General features: G+C 44.7%; 1 protein-coding gene across 1 annotated transcript in view; it reads right to left on the bottom strand.

Annotated features, from left to right (window-relative positions):
- The window catches only part of LOC115381302 (uncharacterized), a 58,659-nt gene that overhangs the window by 15,605 nt on the left and 22,065 nt on the right, over positions 1 to 20,989 (bottom strand). Inside the window, exons 8-11 of the mRNA XM_030082580.1 lie at positions 2,497 to 2,670; positions 2,240 to 2,413; positions 1,151 to 1,197; positions 405 to 966 (exon numbers count right to left, since the gene is read on the bottom strand). Of these exons, the coding sequence (XP_029938440.1) occupies positions 431 to 966; positions 1,151 to 1,197; positions 2,240 to 2,413; positions 2,497 to 2,670 (931 nt within the window). The 3' untranslated portion in view covers positions 405 to 430. The remainder of the gene's footprint in view (positions 1 to 404; positions 967 to 1,150; positions 1,198 to 2,239; positions 2,414 to 2,496; positions 2,671 to 20,989) is intronic.

Here is a 20,989-nt window from a genome sequence, read left to right as displayed (position 1 = left end):
GGCAGATTTTGTCCTATTAGGTGGTTTTTAGGCTGTATTCAGCAACTGCCACACATTTAGTGGCTTTAATAATTTCACTTGTTAATTGATTTATGTATAACAGTTTCAAATTGTTTTAATCTTTTACTTCTTTGCCCTTGTACTGTTAGCTTCTAGCCTATTAGCATTTTCCTGTTAGCCTCTTGGCTGTTAGCCTTTATCCTGTTAGCTTCTAGCCTATTAGCATTTTCCTGTTAGCCTCTTGGCTGTTAGCCTTTATCCTGTTAGCTTCGAGCCTGTTAACTTTAGAATATTGTCCAGAAAGTGAGAGTGAGGATGTGTTTCCAAACTGTTTGAGGCTCCATCTGTGAGCCCTGCTGCACTCCACTAATATGTTCTGTGTCTCTGATTGGTGCTGACAGGACTGCTGTCAGAGACAGAGACGTCCTTCCTACAGAGGACACAGACTCACTGAAGAACCAGGGGACCAGAATCCAAATCCAGCATATAGAGGTTGAGTCAATGTGGTGTTGAAGGTGTAGAGGTGGATCAGAGAGTCAGAGGAGACTCTGAAGAAGGACAGAGAGCCAGCAGGACAGTCCACATACACTGCTACTCTACCAGAGGAGGAAGCGCTGGAGATGTATGTTACGATGTTGTTGTGCCAGACACAGTAATTGCTATCATAGCTCCTCAGACTCCAGGACTGATTATTCCATCCAAACACACATTCAGAACTCTCCCCTTTCCTCCTGATTCCTCTGTAGCTCACTGATATATCAACATCTCCGCTCCACTCGACCTCCCAGTAGCATCGACCACTCAGATCATTTCCACACAGCAGCTGAGGAGTCCAGTGGCCTCCAAATCTGTCTGAATGATCGGGATACGGCTGCTCTTCCTCCACATGTGTCACCTTCCTGTTGTTGTTGGACAGTTTGAGCTTTCTGCTCATGGAGTTTTCATCCAGGTCAAGTTGGGTGAAATCTGATGGAGAGAAAAACAGAAAAGTCCTGATCAGACACATGTGATGGATTTGTTGTTTGTGGACTTCCTGATTGAGAGAAAGTTTGATGAGGACACTTTTTGTCAGGCTTCTCTTCACAGTAATGTTTGAATGAATCCAAAGCTTTGACTGAAAGACAAACGGACAGTGATGAGTCCAACTTACACTTCCTCAGACCAGGTTTGAGCCTCTGCTGTCCACCATGGTCCACCCTGCAGGAAGAAAGACAGTCAGAAGGGTTTTCTCTCCAACATGAGTCCTCACTGCTGCTGAACATGAAGCAGAACTCCTCAGTTTGTCTCTGCAGACAGAAAGAGGCTGAAAGACTCTGAGTCAACGTCTGAATGAGTCTGGAGAACAAGTCCAACATTTCTACCTCAAGATCATCTAACAAGACAATTTATCCAATTCAATTCAATTTATTTAATTGAGTTAATTCAATTTAGTTCAATGCAGTCAGCATGTTCTTTAAGTTTACAGTTTTTAGGCTTATTTAAGTCATTTAAGTTTCTGATATTCTTATGAAATTTCCATTTTTGTAGTCAACTTAATCACTTTTTTTGTTATATATGTTTTTAATGAAATTCACAATAAGATTAGAACAGTTTTATCATAAAATCTTTTTCATTGTACTCAACATGATTTTAGACATCTTTATAATATTTTTAGTTAAAATGTTTTGCTACTTAAATGTATGATTTTCAGTGAAATTTACAATATGATTGCATAAATGATTTTTTTAATTCAATTTGCGATGAGGTTGGAAACTTTTCGTAGTTAAAATTATGATGAGGTTGACGTGTTTGTTGTTACATTCATGGCATTAATTTACAAAGCTTTCCATTAACTTCACTTTTCTTGTTGTTTTCTAATGTATTAGTTATTTTAATTTTGTTTTTAAGTTAACTATGCAAACTATGGTAGCAAATTAGCATTAGCTCGTTGGCATGGGCATTATGTCTTTAACCTGTATTTTTTTTTTTTTTCAGGCTTCTGATTGACTGCCATGCTTGATGTTTCTCTTTACACTGCCCCCTAAAGGTTTGGCATGGTCATAGCAGCTTTCACTGCAATGTTTTTTTCCTCAATGGAGAGGCTGATATATTGGGGTTTTTTTGCAAACATCTGGCTGTGTGCAACTGTGTCCTCACTTTGACCGAGAGAAGAAGGGAATTGAGTGTAAGTTGCTGACAACTGGAGACATTCTGAAGAACATCTCAGTCTCCAGGATAAGCTCCTGTTGTGAGTTCATACCTGAGAGTCTTCAGTTTGCAGTGTGGATCCTCCACAGCAGCAGACAGTAGTTTGACTCCTGAGTCTCCTGGATGGTTGTAGCTCAGGTCCAGCTCTGTCAGATGGGAGGACTTGGATCTCACAGCTGAGACCAGAGAAGCACAGCCTTCCTCTGAGACCAGACACCCTGACAGACTGGAGGCACAAACACGGCTGCATCAAGTCAAGAAGGAAAAAGGAAGATCCTCCACATGATGAAGCAGCAGCTGGATCCTGACCTGAGAGCTTCCAGTTTACAATGAGGACTCTCCAGTCCGCAAGATAGAAACTTCACTCCTGAATTCTTCAGGTCGTTGTTACTCAGGTCCAGATGTGTCAGACTGGAGGACTGAGAGCTGAGAACTGAAGACAGAGCTCCACAGCTTCTCTCTGACAGACCACAGTTCCTCAACCTGAAGAAGAAGGTCAAACAAAGAAGTCAGTAAAGTCATAAAACACACACAACACTCCACTCGTGATTCCATGTGTCGCTGAATTATAGACAGAGCTGAAAGGAGTGCAAGGAGAGCAAGTGTTGATTTCAGAGGGTGATCCATACCCGAGTTTATTCTTCATGCCAGGATGAAGGATTGTACTGACAAACTGAATTGCTGTAGTTGTTGTAAAGATCTGAGCGCTAACGGCACTGAAGAGACTCAAGTCAGATAAAACCAGAATTATGCTGAATGACTACTGCCTCATTAAGCTCACAGCAGTCATGACCAAATGTTTTGAGAGACGGACTCTAAGCTATATCCAGCACACCGTACCCGCCATACTGAACCAGCATCAACTGGGGAAAACTGATCAAGAGGTTGGATTCAGCCCCTTCTTCCACATCATCCTGGAGCATCTTGAAAAGCCTATCACTGATGTCAGGATGCTCTTCCTGCACTTCCTGGACAGCTCAGTCTTCAATTCTGTAACCCTCCATAGCCTGATGTGAAAGCTCCACAGCTTCAGTGTCAACTCAACCATCTGAAACTCTGTGTTGGATTTTCTGACAAGCCAGCTGTAGATTCTGAGACGAGGCAAGGACTCGTCCTCAACCCTCACCTTAAACACCACAGTTCAACAAGGATGTGTGGCGCGTCCCCTCCTGTTCACTCTCTCCACCCATTACTGTTGACCCACCCACAGGTCTAGACCATCATAGAGTTTACTGACAGAGCAACAGTTGTGGGTCTGACAATTAATGGTGACAAGACAGCAATACAGGTGAAGGTGAAACATCAAACTGACTGGTGCTCCACCAACAATCTCCTGCTAAACACACAAAAGACACTGTGCTGATCTTCAGAAAGGGCAAACACACTGATCCTGGTCCAGTCTACATTGATGGCTATGGCCAAACAAAGTAGCTTACAGGACAGTCAAACCAGGAACAGTCATAAGCAAACAGCAACAGTATTAAAAAAAAAACAAGTAGAAAATTACAATAAAGTACCACTACTGTGAAGAGGAGAAAAGAGACTGGTGGATAAGAAATGATGATAACAGAACCTGAGAGCTTCCAGTTTAGAGTGAGGACTCTCCAGTCCAGCACAAATCAGCTTCACTCCTGAATCCTTCAGGCCGTTGTTACTCAGGTCCAGATGTGTCAGACTGGAGGACTGAGAGCTGAGAACTGAAGACAGAGCTTTACAGCTTCTCTCTGACAGATCACAGCAGCTCAACCTGAAGAAGAACCAACAATGAAAACCAGCTAAATCTTTGTTCTGGACTCAGGTCTTCATATTAGTTCACAAAGTACATACAGAGCTTTGTTGGAGGCTTTGACCACTGGCAGCAGCTTCAGAAGAGCCTCCTCTGAAGCAGAATATTTCTTGGGGTCAAACTCCTTCAGATCTTCTTCAGATGACAGTAAGATGTAGACCAGAGCTGACCACAGAGCAGGAGACAGCGGATCTGTGGTGAGATTTTCTGATCTCAGGTGCCGCTTCAATCTCCTCCATCACAGAAAGTCCATTCCAGTTCATTCAGACAGTGGAACAGATTGATGCTTCTTTCTACAGATGCACTCTCAAACAGCTTCCCCTTGATGTACCATAATGTGTCCTGCCTGGCCTCTGAGTTACTTCGTGTCTTTGTCAGGAGACCTTGAAGGAGACTCTGATTGGTCTGCAGTGAAAGACCCAGGAGGAAGCGGAGGAACAAGTCCAGGTGTCCATTTGGACTCTTCAAGGCCTCATTCACAGCGCTCTGATGGAGAAAGTGAATTTTGGCCTCTTCTTCATTGCTTTCGACCCCCTGGAGGGTTGTTGTTGCTCTTGCAGTAGGTCAATCCCAGACTTGATGAAGGTCTGATGGACATGAAGAGCAGCCAGAAACTCCTGAAGGCCCGAATGGGTGAAGCAGAACAATTTGTCCTTGTTCAGGACTTTTTCCTCTTTAAAGATCTGTGGGAACATTCCTGAGTACATGAGGCTGCTTTGAGGTCATACCACACTCTTTCAAGTCATTTATAGAAGATTGGGTTTCCTTTCTGCAGCTGATCAAAAGCCAGTTTTCCCAGAGCCTCCATTACCTTTCTGCTCTCTGGACTCCAGTGTGGATCTGTAGCAGCTCCTCCATCAAACCTGACCTTGTTCATTTTGACCTGGACCACCAGGTGGTGGATGAAACCTCAGTCAGGGTCTTGGGCAGCTCTCCTCCCTCTCTGCTCTTCAACTCTTCCTCCAGAACTTCAGCAGTGATCCAGCAGAAGACCGGATGTGGCACATGATGTGAGGCTTCGGATTTCTTGATGTGGGAGATGATCCTGCGGGCTGCTCCTCCTCTTGAACCTCCTCCTGAAGTACTCCTCCTTCTGGGGGTCGTGAACCCTCGGACCTCTGTCACCCTGTCCACACAGTCAGCAGGGATCTGATTGGCTGCTGCAGGTCGTGTGGTGATCCAGAGGCGAGCAGAGGGAAGCAGTTTCCCCCTGAAGAGGTTTATCAGCAGAACATCCACTGAGGTGGACTCTGTAACATCAGTCAGGATCTCAGTCTGGTGGAAGTTCAGAGGGAGTCGACACTCATCCAGACCATCAAAGATGAAGATCACCTGGAATTCTTCAAAGCTGTAGATTCCTGCTTCTTTGGTTTCTTTGAAGAAGTGATGAACAAGTCCCACCAAGCTGAACTTGTCCTCCTTCACTACATTCAGCTCTCTGAAGGTGAATGGAAATATGAAGTGGATGTCCTGGTTGGCTTTGTCTTCAGCCCAGTCCAGAGTGAACTTCTGTGTCAGGACTGTTTTCCCAATGCCAGCCACTCCCTTTGTCAGCACTCTTCTGATTGGTTTAGACTTCCAGATGAGTCTTTAAATATGTCTCCTGGCTGATGCTTCTTTCTTCTGTTGGTTTTCCTGGATGCTGTTTCAACCTGTCTGACCTCGTGTTCCTCATGACTCTGCAGTCCCTCCCACTGTGATGTGGAGCTCTGAGTAGATCTGGTTCTGCTCAGTGGACTGTCCTCCTTCAGAGACCCCCTCAACACACACTTGAACCTCTTCTCAGGCCACATTTCAGTTTCTGTTGGCAGACTCCAGCAGAAATTCCTGAAAAGAGGAAACCATGAATCAGTGGAAAGCATTTGATATTGAATGTGAAGATGAAAGTGTGTTGATGGAGATGTTTCTCCTCCATCAAATCCATCCAGCTCCTCAGTGGAGACCAAATGCCTCTGATCTCAGGCAGGTGTTGTCATGGAAATTCCCTGCTTCTCGTGTATTCTTGTTTTCTCTGTCTTGAAGTGTACATTCTTGTTTTGTCTTTCTTGGGAATTTGCAGCACCTTAGATTAGAACACTCAGCCCTGAAGCTCCAACAAGCACACATACACTCAACTCAACTATATATGGCAACGAAACACCTTTTGATAGATTGGTGTGTTTTCCTCACCTTTCATCATCATGGCAAAGGGGGTAAAAGAGGAACTTTTCGGGAACTGAAGCACATGCCAGTGAGGTCAAAGCAACCAGAAACACTGTTGGGTACATTGAATGTTGGGAAAACCAACAAAAGGAGAATTCTTCCTGAGATAAGGTAACAACCATAATTCTCAAAAGAGAGAACGCCAAAAGGAGAAGAACGGTGAAGTCGGTGCCATAAATCCCAGAGACATGAAGCCATTCATACTTGTGTCACCATTCCAAAAACAAAGAAAAATGTAATTGGAACTGGAGCCCCAGATTCTCATTTTACAGGAGAGAATTGTGGAGCGTTCACTGACTGAGTGTTCACCCTCCTGTGCCACTTCGGATGGCGAAGGCAAATTGAATTTTAATTCACTTTTCACAGGGCGGCCATGAAAACGACCAATCAATTAATTACCAATTAATAATTAAACAATTAATTTTTTGTTTTTTCACAAAATGTGAAACCTAAAGAAGGAAATGAAAATTCCATTTCAATGATTGACTATCTGTAATCTGAGTCAGTTAATGCAGCCTCATATTAAAAAGCATTTCTGATCATGCTTTTTAATTTGATTTTTGCTCCAAAATCACTTCCATTCTGAGAAGCCACTCTGTGCTCTCAACAAACACTATTCTACGACTAGATTTTATGTGTAAACATGGTCAGTGTTGGGATCTCTGGCACTGTTCTGTGATGTGACACAGTGACCCTGCAGCCCAGAAGAAAACAACCCCATTCCAAATGACAGCTGAGTTCAGAGTTTTGTGAACTAGAACATCTAATTGAAGTTGTTACTGGAATGATTGATGCTTGCATGACACGGAGAGCAGAGTTGAGGAACTCTCTTAGTGTGTATGAGCTGGAAATGAGCTGTGTTCTGAGACAGGACTCATTTTCTGATTGATTTCCTTTGAAGTTGAAAACATTTCAGTGCTTGATGAGATCAAATCCTCGTACTGCTCCTCAGACGCTGAGCCAGCTCCTCCTGCTTCATCCTCCTCAGGAAGTCCAGTGTGAACATCAGAAATGATCTCTGCTGCCCCTCTGCTCTTCATCCTCATCCTCCCGCTCACTCCATGAGCATGCTGGGTAATCTGGACTCAGGAGCTTCTTCATCTTCTTCAGCTCCCCCTTCATGAAAGTCAGCATGTTGTCCTCCAGCAGCTGGAACAGAGAAACATCTGGAGTTGACTTTGAGCTGAGACTAAAGATAGATCCAGATGTGAGTGGAAATCTCTCAGCATTACGGCGACGGTTATCACCATGGTTACTGCAAACACCACCGATATCACTACTGTTAGCGCTACCACAACCATTGATGCTATCATTAGCACTGAAGCTACTGTTACTGCTAGGATTACTGTTACTTTTCCTGCTACTGTTACTGCTGGAGCTGTCATTAGCAATATTGTATTAGCAATATTGTTCCATTGAAGCTAATGTTACAGCTTCCCATGTGGATAACATTACCAGGAACACTGCCGTTACCACTACAGCTACTGTGAACCATAGCTACCAACACTACTGCTACTTCTAAAGCTCCTGCTATATTACCGCTGCCCTGACCACAAACATCAGCATGACTGTTAGCATTCTGCTACGGTTACTGTTACAGCTACAGCTGCTGTAATCATGAATGCTTTTATTATTTCAGCTACAGTCACCACTAAGGTTACGGCTACCAGCAAGTGTTGATTTCAGAGGGCGATCCATACCCGAGTTTATTCTTCATGCTAGGATGAAGGATTGTACTGACAAACTGAATTGCTGTAGTTGTTGTAAAGATCTGAGTGCTAACGGCACTGAAGAGACTCAAGTCAGATAAAACCAGAATTATGCTGAATGACTACTGCCTCATTAAGCTCACAGCAGTCATGACCAATGTTTTGAGAGACGGACTCTAAGCTATATCCAGCACACCGTACCCGTCATACTGAACCAGCATCTAGGGAAAACTGATCAAGAGGTTGGATTCAGCCCTTCTTCCACATCATCCTGGAGCATCTTGAAAAGCCTATCACTGATGTCAGGATGCTCTTCCTGCACTTCCTGGACAGCTCAGTCTTCAATTCTGTAACCCTCCATAGCCTGATGTGAAAGCTCCACAGCTTCAGTGTCAACTCAACCATCTGAAACTCTGTGTTGGATTTTCTGACAAGCCAGCTGTAGATTCTGAGGCGAGGCAAGGACTCGTCCTCAACCCTCACCTTAAACACCACAGTTCAACAAGGATGTGTGGCGCGTCCCTCCTGTTCACTCTCTCCACCCATTACTGTTGACCCACCCATAGGTCTAGACCATCATAGAGTTTACTGACAGAGCAACAGTTGTGGGTCTGACAATTAATGGTGACAAGACAGCAATACAGGTGAAGGTGAAACATCAAACTGACTGGTGCTCCACCAACAATCTCCTGCTAAACAACAAAAGACACTGTGCTGATCTTCAGAAAGGGCAAACACATGATCCTGGTCCAGTCTACATTGATGGCTATGGCCAAACAAAGTAGCTTACAGGACAGTCAAACCAGGAACAGTCATAAGCAACAGCAACAGTATTAAAAAAACAACAAGTAGAAAATTACAATAAAGTACCACTACTGTGAAGAGGAGAAAAGAGACTGGTGGATAAATTAAAGCCGCAAGCGGCATTGGTCGGGACCGAGCCTCCCGCCGGCCAGCGACTGAGACGTCCACCCACTAACATGTAGCTGTTAGCATCTGTAATAGTGGACTTTTTAGCATGTCCCATCCACTAACAAGTAGCTGTTAGCATCTGTCATCCACTAACATGGAGTTGTTAGCATCTCCCATCCACTAACATGAAATTGTTAGCATCTCCCATCCACTAACATGGAGTAGTTGTATTATATCTCCTATCCACTAACATGGAGTAGTTAGCATCTCCCATCCACTAACATGGAGTAGTTAGCATCTCCATCCACTAACGGAGAAGTTAGCATCTTCCATCTACTAACATGGAGTAGTTAGCATCTTCCATCCACTAACATGGAGTAGTTAGCATCTCCCATCCACTAACATGAAATTGTTAGCATCTCCCATCCACTAACATGGAGTAGTTATCATCTCCCATCCACTAACATGGAGTAGTTAGCATCTCCCATCCACTAACATGGAGTAGTTAGCATCTCCCATCCACTAACATGGAGTTGTTAGCATCTTCCATCCACTAACATGGAGGAGTTAGCATCTCCCATCCACTAACATTGAGTAGTTAGCATCTCCCATCCACTAACATTGAGTAGTTAGCATGTCCCATCCACTAACATTGAGTAGTTAGCATCTGCCATCCACTTACATGGAGGAGTTAGCATCTCCCATCCACTAACATGGAGTTCTTAGCATGTTCCATCCATTAACATGGAGCTGGTGGCTTCAGTCATCCACTAACATGGAGTTGTTAGCATGTTCCATCCACTAACATGGAGTTAGCATCTCCCATCCATTAACAAGGAGTAGTTAGCTTTTGCCATCTGCTTCCTGAGTCACTGAATGAAGTCATTGAGTGTCAGAGTTTGATTGACAGCTGCTGTCAGCTGTGTAACTGCTCTGCATGCCCATATGGTAATTTCAGTTAGAGTGGAGAGAGGAGAAAATTACAGTTTCCTTCTGCGAAACAACTGCTCCTTGTACCTTTCCTGTTTGGCAAAACTGAACAAAAATATCACGTTTGATAGGAAAATTAGTTGTCTTTCAGTTGGTGAGGCTTTCAGAGCATTCGACTTTTAGTTTGGACCGCAGAGGCCTCAGTTTGTGAGAAGCGCGAGATTTTTCCCCATCCGGCTCCATTATAACTGAGAGCAAAAAAAATGCAGAGCGCACACCTTTTCTTACCTGTGTAAACTTACAGATACATGATATTTTCCCCACTTATGTTACATCATTGTTCAGGAGAACCTGCTGGAACTTTACGTGTGCTCGGTTTGTTGATAGGAGTCACGGTTTAGCCGCAGTCGCCACTTGTTCGAGGTGCTGAAAAAAGGCGACTTTTTTCCTTTTTTCCCCATTATAACGGATGAGGGCCGGAGCAAGGCAGGATTTCAGACTTCCAACTTTGAACGCTAAAAAATCCACACCGTGGACTTTTGACAAAGTTGTTCACAACTTTTGTAGGAAAATTGTCCTCTTTCACGTCGTGTGACTCTTATGTCTGCACGACAAACGGTCTCGGAGGAGATAATTTTTTCGTGAGGAGTGATTTTGATCAAAATTACTTTGAAAGGGAAATAGCGGACTTCCTGTTGGATTAGGTCAGGGGGGTGAGCGCGTGAAATGTAGATCTTGATGAGACAAATGCGTGAGTGTTGGTTTGATCTCTCTACGCCATTCCTGCGGGCCGTAGCGACTGTTTTAGACGTTTTCGGGATGTAGGTGGCGCTATAGAGCAGATGCTGTTTTTCTTTCCATTTATCGAATTTTTCGCCGATCCGGATGTGTGTGCCAAATTTGGTGAGTTTTCGTGCATGTTTAGGGGGTCAAATTTGGGGTCAACAGGAGGGCGTAAGAATAATAATTAAAGCCGCAAGCGGCATTGGGGGACCGAGCCTCCCCGCCGGCCTGCGACTGAGACGTCCACCCAGGAACATGCAAGTTGTTAGCATCTCCCTTTGTCTAAGATGTAGCTGTTAGCATCTGTCATCCACTAACATGTAGCTGTTAGTATCTCCCATCCACTAACATGTAGCTGTTAGCATCTACTATCCACTAACATGGAGCTGTTAGCATCCCCATCCGCTAACATGGAGCTGTTAGCATCTCCCATCCACTAACATGGTTAGCATCCCATCCACTAACATGGAGTCGTTAGCATCTCCCATCCACTAACATGGAGTAGTTAGCATCTCCCATCCACTAACATGGAGTAGCTAGCATCTCCCATCCACTAACATGGAGTAGTTAGCATCCCACCACTAACATGGAGTAGCTAGCATCTCCCATCCACTAACATGGGAGTAGTTAGCATCTCCCATCCACTAACATGGAGTAGTTGCATCTCCCATCCACTAACATGGAGTAGTTAGCATCTCCCATCCCCTAACATGGAGTAGCTCGCATCTCCCATCCACTAACATGGAGTAGTTAGCATCTCCCATCCACTAACATGGAGTAGCTCGCATCTGTCATCCACTAACAAGCAGGAGTTAGCATCTCCCATCCACTAACATGGGTAGTAGCATCTCCCATCACTAACATGGAGTAGTTAGCATTTCCATCCACTAACATGGAGTAGTTAGCATCTCCCATCCACTAACATGGAGTAGTTAGCATCTCCCATCCACTAACATGGAGTAGCTAGCATCTGCCATCCACTAACATGGAGTAGTTAGCATCTCCCATCCACTAACATGGAGTAGCTAGCATCTCCCATCCACTAACATGGAGTAGTTAGCATCTCCCATCCACTAACATGGAGTAGTTAGCATCTCCCATCCACTAACATGGAGTAGCTCGCATCTCCTATCCACTAACATGGAGTAGTTAGCATCTCCCATCCACTAACATGGAGTTCTTAGCATGTTCCATCCATTAACATGGAGCTGGTGGCTTCAGTCATCCACTAACATGGAGTTGTTAGCATGTTCCATCCACTAACATGGAGTCGTTAGCATCTCCCATCCACTAACATGGAGTAGCTAGCATCTCCCATCCACTAACATGGAGTAGTTAGCATCTCCCATCCACTAACATGGAGTAGTTAGCATCTCCCATCCACTAACATGGAGTAGCTCGCATCTCCTATCCACTAACATGGAGTAGTTAGCATCTCCCATCCACTAACATGGAGTTCTTAGCATGTTCCATCCATTGACATGGAGCTGGTGGCTTCAGTCATCCACTAACATGGAGTTGTTAGCATGTTCCATCCACTAACATGGAGTCGTTAGCATCTCCATCCATTAACAAGGAGTAGTTAGCTTTTGCCATGCTTTCCTGAGTCACTGGCTGTGTCCGAATGTGCACCCTATTCCCTACATAGGGCACTACATAGTGAAGACGCCATTTTAGGGGTGTCCGAATGTCCAGATAACAAAAAAGTAGGGCACTAGAAATTTCCCACAATGCATCTTGAAAAGTAGTGAGCATCGATGCTCCCTAGACGGCTCGATATTACCCATCGTGCATTGCGAGTCTCCAGCAAATGACGTAAGAGCAGCCTCTCAGCAGCAGCGCGAGCCGGGAGCCGGAGCTGTGACACATAAATGTAAGTATTCATTACAATGTTGTGAATTTGCTGGGCATGAATAAGTTAAACACGGTAAAGGTTAAAGATATGTAAAGTTTCGGCCACTGAACGTATATTTGACCCAGTAAGTTGAAAGTTAGCCGGCGCTAATATTTAGCCTGTGTTAGCTACAGTGCATCGATATCTTCGGCGTTTTCTAACGTAAATACTTAATGATTAACAGTTCATCTGATAATATGTCGGGTGTAGTGACACCCAGGGGCTTATATCTGAGTGTGTATATTACGTGTTGTGTCTTTCAAGGGACAGACGAGGAGTGGAGCGGCTGGTGCGGCTCCGGTGCTGTAGTAGCCTTCAGTGGGAAGAGATTGGCCTCGGCCGCCGGCTGGGAGTAAGCTTATTATACTATTTCTATTGTGCACGTTTGTGTTCTGTTACAGAATATTGCGTGGTTGTATGTGATTGTGGAACTATAACTATTTTAACGCCAATTCGTGTGCTATTGCATAAAACTGTGTGGTTGTGTTGTGTGATTGTATAGAGACTGCAGGCAAGAGGTCAAGGGGGAAGAGGAGAGACTGTTAACTGCTTGAAAAAATTGTGGGCAAAATTAATTGAGTTTGTTTTGTGTGTTATTTAAGTTCACAGTTGAAAGTTCCCAAATCAACAATGTAATAATAAAGAAATCAAATAAAAACAAGGATGATTATTAAAGAAAAATTATATAGTTATGTTTCAGGATAGACAATTAAATGAACTATTTACACAAACTATTTACATTATATTAAACTGTTGCTGTACATATGAACATTTATTTTAGAACAAACATGAACAAAATGACACCAGTAGAGTCAGTAATTGTGGTCCAGCAGTGCCTGATGCCTGACCCCCGCTGCCATGGCTGCCTGCAGTGACTCCCCGCTCTGCTGGCCCTGGTCGTCCTGCTCCTGGTGGACAGCCTCTGTCTCTGGCTCCTGGTGGACAGCCTCTGTCTCTGGCTCCTGGTGGACAGCCTCTGTCTCTGGCTCTGGTGGACAGCCTCTGTCTGGCCGGTGGACAGCCTCTGTCTCTGGCTCCTGGACTGGCTCCGGCTCCAACAGGCCCCGTGGTGAAGGCAGAGGTTGTGCAGGACAGCGCAGCAGGCGATGACCTTCACAGCAAAGGTGGGTTGAACCTCCAGTGCCTTAATATGGCCCGCCACCTGGCCTTCATGACTCCGAACGCTCTCTCCACCACAGACCGTTGAACCTGGCCTCAACAGGATTCCTCACAGGCTGCCTGTACGGCGTCAGGGCGGTGATGGGCCGTGACAGGCGGAGGTACCCCCCATCACCGAGGAGGATGAAGCCGGCGGGAGGATGCAGCTGCTCGGTGTAGATGGGGCTGTTCCTCAACACACGGGAGTCGTGGACCGAGCCAGGGTAACCAGCAAAGACGTCTAGAAATCTTCCTCGGTGATCACACACCGCCTGAAACTGCACCAAGTGGAACATCTTGTGGTTAAAATAACACTGTGCGTGTTCTGCATGGGGCTTTCCTGACGTGGCAGCCGTCGATGCTTCCCACGACCCTCCGAAAAGAGGCAGATCAGCCGACTGCTGGAAACCAGCAGAGATCTCTTCCAGCTCTTCTGCAGGAGGAAAGGAGATCAGGCGCCTCCGTATCCTCAGCCAGCCAGAAGAAGAACACCAGGGTGTCCAGGTGCCTCCCCCAGCACTGGAGATGGTGGTGCGGTGTAGCCAGAAGTCTGGCCGGAGCTCTGAGTGGCCATCGAAGTACCCGGCCAACAGGGGAACGTTTCTGTTGACCACACAATAAAGTGCGGTGGTGTCTGGGGGGGAAAAACAGGTCGCTTGTTTGTTGTGTGAATAATCTAGAACCACTTTGCACAGCTTTAAGCTCCTGAAAATGCAACTTCTCATGGTAGCATTTCTGGGAGTTTAAAGCTGTGGAAAGTGGTTCTATATTCTTGTTTTGTAGGTTTATCTTTTGCACTTCAATATTGTATGTCTTTCTTTTGTTGTTGCCTTAATAAAAACTAAAACACAAGGTTGGTGACTTCTCATGTTATTAAGGGTAAATGCTTTATTCACAGGTTGTATCTGGATTTTCAGAGGATTTATTCCTTCCCATATGTATTCCTGTTATCATAATTATGCATATAGTTAACACAGGGAGTCAGAAAGGATGTTGTCAATGAAAAACTTGTTTCCTCAAGTATATGGTCATTTCATTTAGTTTGCCAATTCATTGTAGCATTCAGCTAATACCAAATGGACTTAAAAGTGTTTACATGTTGAATAGCTGGTTTTTGGGTAGTTACTGTAAATAGCTGAAATGGTATATGGACGAGATCAAGTCCTGCAGTGATTCCCATTGATAAATGAGATTAATTTGCCAATGCTTAAAAGCAATCAATTAAAAATAAGGACTATAATACCTTTAGCTAACTTTCCCCAGCAGATGGCGTGAAAATTGCAATAAAAGGGAATTAACTAGCGTTATGTTCTTACGTGGTGCGAGATGAGCGATGAGAGCCACTGTCACTCGCCGTCTCCTCCTCAAGGCTTCTCAGTCGTTTCCTCTCCTTTATTTGTGCCATTTTGGCCAGTAAAAGTTGAATTAAAGTGCACAAAAACACAGAAAACTTGACAGTGGGGGCCATTTCGCCGGGTGGATGAGACTCCCGCAGCAGGTGAGTGGCGCAAACACAAAACATAAACGTATTATATATAAGTAATATATTTTTTTTCTTCAATGATTAGAAACATGACGAGGAAAGTAAAATGCAGAAAGAGCACATTTAAAAATATCAAGTCTTAACGAGCCGGTGCGTGTAGTTTCATCGTACTGGCCGAGGGTCACGTGATCAGCGCTGAGGGAAAAAGTAGGGAGCTGAGTGTCCGAATCGCCAACAGATTCAGGGCACTATGTAGTGCACTACGTAGTCAACACTATGTAGTGCACTATGTAGTGATTGAGGGTTAGGGCATAGGGTGCACATTCGGACACAGCCACTGAATGAAGTCATGAGTGTCAGAGTTGATTGACAGCTGCTGTCAGCTGTGTAACTGCTCTGCATGTCCATATATGGTCATTCAGTTAGAGTGGGAGAGAGGAGAAAATTACAGTTTCCTTCTGCGAAACAACTGCTCCTTGTACCTTTCTGTTTGGCAAAACTGAACAAAAAAATCACGTTTGATAGGAAAATTAGTTGTCTTTCAGTTGGTGAGGCTTTCAGAGCATTGAGACTTTTAGTTTGGACCCAGAGGCCTCAGTTTGTGAGAAGGCGAGATTTTTCCCCATCGGCTCCATTATAACTGAGAGCAAAAAAATGCAGAGCGCACCCCAATTCTTACCTGTGTCAACATGCATATATCATCATATTTCCCCACTTATGTTACATCATCTTGTTCAGGAGAACCTGCTGGAACTTTACGTGTGCTCGGTTTGTTGATAGCAGTCACGGTTTAGCCGCAGTCGCCACTTGTTTGAGGTGCTGAAAAAAGGCGACTTTTTTCCTTTTTTCCCCATTATAACGGATGAGGGCCGGAGCAAGGCAGGATTTCAGACTTCCAACTTTGAACGCTAATAAAATCCACACCGTTAGACTTTTGACAAAGTTGTTCACAACTTTTGTAGAGAAATTTGTCCTCTTTCACGTCGCGTGACTCTTATGTGTGTGCGACAAACGGTCTCGGAGGAGATAATTTTTTCGTGAGGAGTGATTTTGATCAAAATTTTACTTTGAAAGGGAAAATAGCGGACTTCCTGTTGGATTTAGGTCAGGGGTGTGAGCGCGTGAAATGTAGATCTTGATGAGACGAACGCATGAGTGTTGGTTTGATTTCTCTGACAATTCCTGCGGGCCGTAGCGACGTTTTAGACGTTTTTTGGGATCTAGGTGGCGCTAGAGAGCAGATGGGGCCAATTTTCCATTTATAAAATTTTTCGCCGGTCATGATTTGCGTGCCAAATTTGGTGAGTTTTCGTGCATGTTTAGGGGGTCAAATTCGCGTTATTTGGGCGTTAGTATAATAATAGAGAACGAGGAGGAGGAGGAGGAGAACGACAAACGAACGAAGAACAATAGAGACCTTGCCTCCGGGCATGGTGGCCGCAGGCCACCATGCCCTCCGGGCTCGGTCCCTAATAAAGCCGCAAGCGGCATTGGTCGGGACGAGCCTCCCCGCCGGCCAGCGACTGAGACGTCCACCCACTGACATAAGCTGTTAGAATCTGTCTTCCATTAACACAGAGTTGTTAGCTGTTCCATCCACTAACATGGAATTGTTAGCATCTCCCATCCACTAACATGGAGTAGTAGTTAGCGTCTGCCATCCACTAACATGGAGTTGTTAGCATCTCACATCCACTAACATGGAGCTGTTAGCATCTCCCATCCACTAACATGGAGTAGTTAGCATCTCCCATCCACTAACATGGAGTAGTTAGCATCTCCCATCCACTAACATGGAGTAGCTAGCGTCTCCCATCCACTAACATGGAGTACTAGCGTCTCCCATCCACTAACATGGAGTAGTTAGCATCTCCCATCCACTAACATGGAGCGGTGGCATCAGTCATCCACTAACATGGAGTTGTTAGCATGTTCCATCCACTAACAGGAGTAGTTAGCATCTTCCATCCACTAACATGGAGTAGTTAGCGTCTGCCATCCACTAACATGGAGTTGTTAGCATCTCACATCCACTAACATGGAGCTGTTAGCATCTCCCATCCACTAACATGGAGTAGTTAGCATCTCCCATCCACTAACATGGAGTAGTTAGCATCTCCCATCCACTAACATGGAGTAGCTAGCGTCTCCCATCCACTAACATGGAGTAGAGCGTTCCCATCCACTAACATGGAGTAGTTAGCATCCCATCCACTAACATGGAGCTGGTGGCATCAGTCATCCACTAACATGGAGTTGTTAGCATGTTCCATCCACAACATGGAGTAGTTAGCATGCCCATCCACTAACAAGGAGTAGTTAGCTTTTGCCATCTGCTCTGAGAGTCACTGAATGAAGGCAATCAGTGTCATAGTTTGATTGACAGCTGCTGTCAGCTGTGTAACTGCAATGCATGCCCATATATGGTAATGTGAGTTAGAGTGGAGAGAGGAGAAATAAAAGCTTTTTTGGGGAAACACTGCTCCTTGTTCCTTTGCTGTTTGGCATAACTGAACAAAAAATATCACGTTTGATAGGAAAATTTGTTGTCTTTCAGTTGGTGAGGCTTTCAGAGCAGTCGACTTTTAGTTTGGACCCCAGAGGCCTCAGTTTGTGAGAAGCGCGAGATTTTTCCCCATCCGCTCCATTATAACTGAGAGCAAAAAAAATGCAGAGGCGCACACCAATTTCTTACCTGTGAAACCTACATATACATGATAATTTTCCCCACTTATGTTACATCATCTTGTTCGGGGAGAACCTGCTGGAACTTTTCGTGTGCTCGGTTTTGTTGATAGGAGTCACGGTTAGCCGCAGTCAGCCACTTGTTCGAGGTGCTGAAAAAGGCGACTTTTTTCCTTTTTTTCCCCATTATAACGGATGAGGGCCGGAAGCAAGGCAGGATTTCAGACTTCCAACTTTGAACGCTAATAAAATCCACACCGTTAGACTTTTGACAAAGTTGTTCACAACTTTTGTAGAGAAATTTGTCCTCTTTCACGTCGCGTGACTCTTATGTCTGTACGACAAACGGTCTCGGAGGAGATAATTTTTTCGTGAGGAGTGATTTTGAGCAAAAATTTTACTTTGAAAGGGAAATAGCGGACTTCCTGTTTAATTTAGGTCAGGGGTCTGAGCGCGTGAATTTAGATCTCGATGAGACGGAAACGCGTGAGTGTTGGTTTGATCTCTCTACGACATTCCTGCGGGCCGTAGACGACTGTTTTTAGACGTTTTTCAGGGATATAGGTGGCGCTAGAGAGCTGATGGTTTTCGTTTTCGATTTTATAAATTTTTCGGCCGGTCACGATTGTGCGTGCCAAATTTGGTGAGTTTTCGTGCAGTTTAGGGGGGTCAAATTCGCGTTTATTTGGGCGTTAGTATAATAATAATAATATAGGAGGAGAACGAACAAACGAACGAATAACAATAGAGACCTTGCCCTCGGCAAGGTGGCCCTGCGGCCACCTTGCCTCCGGGGCTCGGTCCCTAATTAAAGCCGCAAGCGCATTGGTCGGGACCGGCCTCCCGGCCGGCCCGCAACTGAGACGTCCACCCCATGAACATGCAAGTTGTTAGCATCTCCCTTCGTCTAAGATGTAGCTGTTAGCGTCTGTCATCCAATAACATGTAGCTGTAGCATCTCCCATCCACTAACATGTAGCTGTTAGCATCTCCCATCCACTAAATGGAGTAGTTAGCATCTCCCATCCACTAACATGGAGTAGTTAGCATCTCCCATCCACTAACATTGAGTTGTTAGCATCTCCCATCCATTAACAAGGAGTAGTTAGCATCTCCCATCCACTAACATTGAGTTGTTAGCATCTCCCATCCACTAACATGGAGCTGTTAGCATCTCCCATCCACTAACATGGAGTAGTTAGCATCTCCCATCCATTAACAAGGAGTAGTTAGCTTTTGCCATCTGCTTTTAAGAGTCACTCAATGAAGGCACTGAGTGTCACAGTTTGATTGACAGCTGCTGTCAGCTGTGTAACTGCACCGCATGCCCATATATGGTCATTTCAGTTGGAGTGGAGAGAGGAGAAAATTAATGTCTTTTTTGGGGAAACAACTGCTCCTTGTTCCTTTGCTGTTTGGCATAACTGAACAAAAAATATCACGTTTGATAGGAAAATTTGTCATCTTTCAGTTCGTGAGGCTTTCAGAGCAGTCAGACTTTTAGTTTGGACCCCAGAGGCCTCAGCTTGTGAGAAGCGCAAGATTTTCCCCCTTCCGGCTCCATTATAACTGAGAGCAAAAAAAATGCAGAGCGCACACCAACTTATACCTGTGAAAACATACATAAATCATGAAATTTTCCCCACTTATGTTACATCATCTTGTTCGGGAGAACCTGCTGGAACTTTGCGTGTGCTCGGTTTGTTGATAGGAGTCACGGTTTAGCCTCAGTCGCCACTTGTTGGAGGTGCTGAAAAAGGCGACTTTTTTCCTTTTTTCCCCATTATAACGGATGAGGGCCGGAGAAAGGCAGTATTTCAGACTTCCAACTTTGAACGCTAATAAAATCCACACCGTTAGACTTTTGACAAAGTTGTTCACAACTTTTGTAGAGAAATTTGTCCTCTTTCACATCGCGTGACTCTTATGTCTGTACGACAAACGGTCTCGGAGGAGATAATTTTTTCGTGAGGAGTGATTTTGATCAAAATTTTACTTTGAAAGGGAAATGGCAGACTTCCTGTTGGATTTAGGTCAGGGGTCTCAGCGCGTGAAATGTAGCCCTTGATGAGACGAACGCGTCAACGTTGGTTTTGATCTCTCTGCGACTTCCTGCGGACTGTAGCGACAATTTAACTGTTTCTAGGTGGCGCTAGAGAGCAGATGGGGTTAATTTTTCCATTTTATAAAATTTTTCGACGGCATGATGTGCGTGCCAAATTTGGTGAGTTTTCGTGCATGTTTAGTGGGTCAAATTTGCGTTCTTTGGGCGTTAGTATAATAATTTAAAGCCGCAAGCGGCATGGTCGGGACGAGCCTCCCCGCTGGCCACGACTGAGACGTCACCCTCTAACATGGGAGTTTAGCTGTCACATCCACTAACATGTAGCTGTTAGCATCTGTAATCCACTAACATGGAGTGTTAGCATATCCCATCCACTAACATGGGAGTAGTTAGCATCTGCCATCCACTAACATGATAGTTAGCATGTCTCATCCACTAACATGGAGTCGTCAGCATCTCCCATCCACTAACATTGAGTAGTTAGCGTCTGCCATCCACTTACATTGGAGTTGTTAGCATCTCCCATCCACTAACATGGAGTAGTTAGCATCTCCCATCCACTAACATGGAGCTGTTAGCATCTCCCATCCACTAACATGGAGGAGTTAGCATCTCCCATCCACTAACATGGAGTAGCTAGCATATCCCACCCAATAACATGGAGTAGTTAGCGTCTCCCATCCACTAACATTGAGTTGTTAGCATGTTCCATCCACTAACATGGAGTTGTTAGCATCTGTCATCCACTAACATGGAGTTGTTAGCTTGCCCAGTCCACTAACAAGGAGCTGTTAGCATCTGTATTCCACTAACATGGAGTTGTTAGCATCTCCCATCCACTAACATGGAGTAGTTAGCATCTCCCATCCACTAACATTGAGTAGTTAGCATCTCCCATCCACTAACATGGAGTTGTTAGCATCTCCCATCCACTAACATTGAGTAATTAGCATCTCCCATCCACTAACAATGAGTTGTTAGCATCTCCATCCACTAACATGGAGTAGTTAGCGTCTCCCATCCACTAACATTGAGTTGTTTGCATGTTCCATCCACTAACATGGAGTTGTGAGCATGTTCCATCCACTAACATGGAGTTGTTAGCATCTCCCATCCACTAACATGGAGTAGTTAGCATCTCCCATCCACTAACATTGAGTAGTTAGCATCTCCCATCCACTAACATGGAGTTGTT

This window comes from Salarias fasciatus, chromosome 23 (assembly GCF_902148845.1).
Source record: "Salarias fasciatus chromosome 23, fSalaFa1.1, whole genome shotgun sequence".
NCBI lineage: Eukaryota > Metazoa > Chordata > Actinopteri > Blenniiformes > Blenniidae > Salarias > Salarias fasciatus.
Note: the sequence above shows the minus strand (reverse complement) of the source record. Positions and strands in the feature narration are given on the sequence as shown.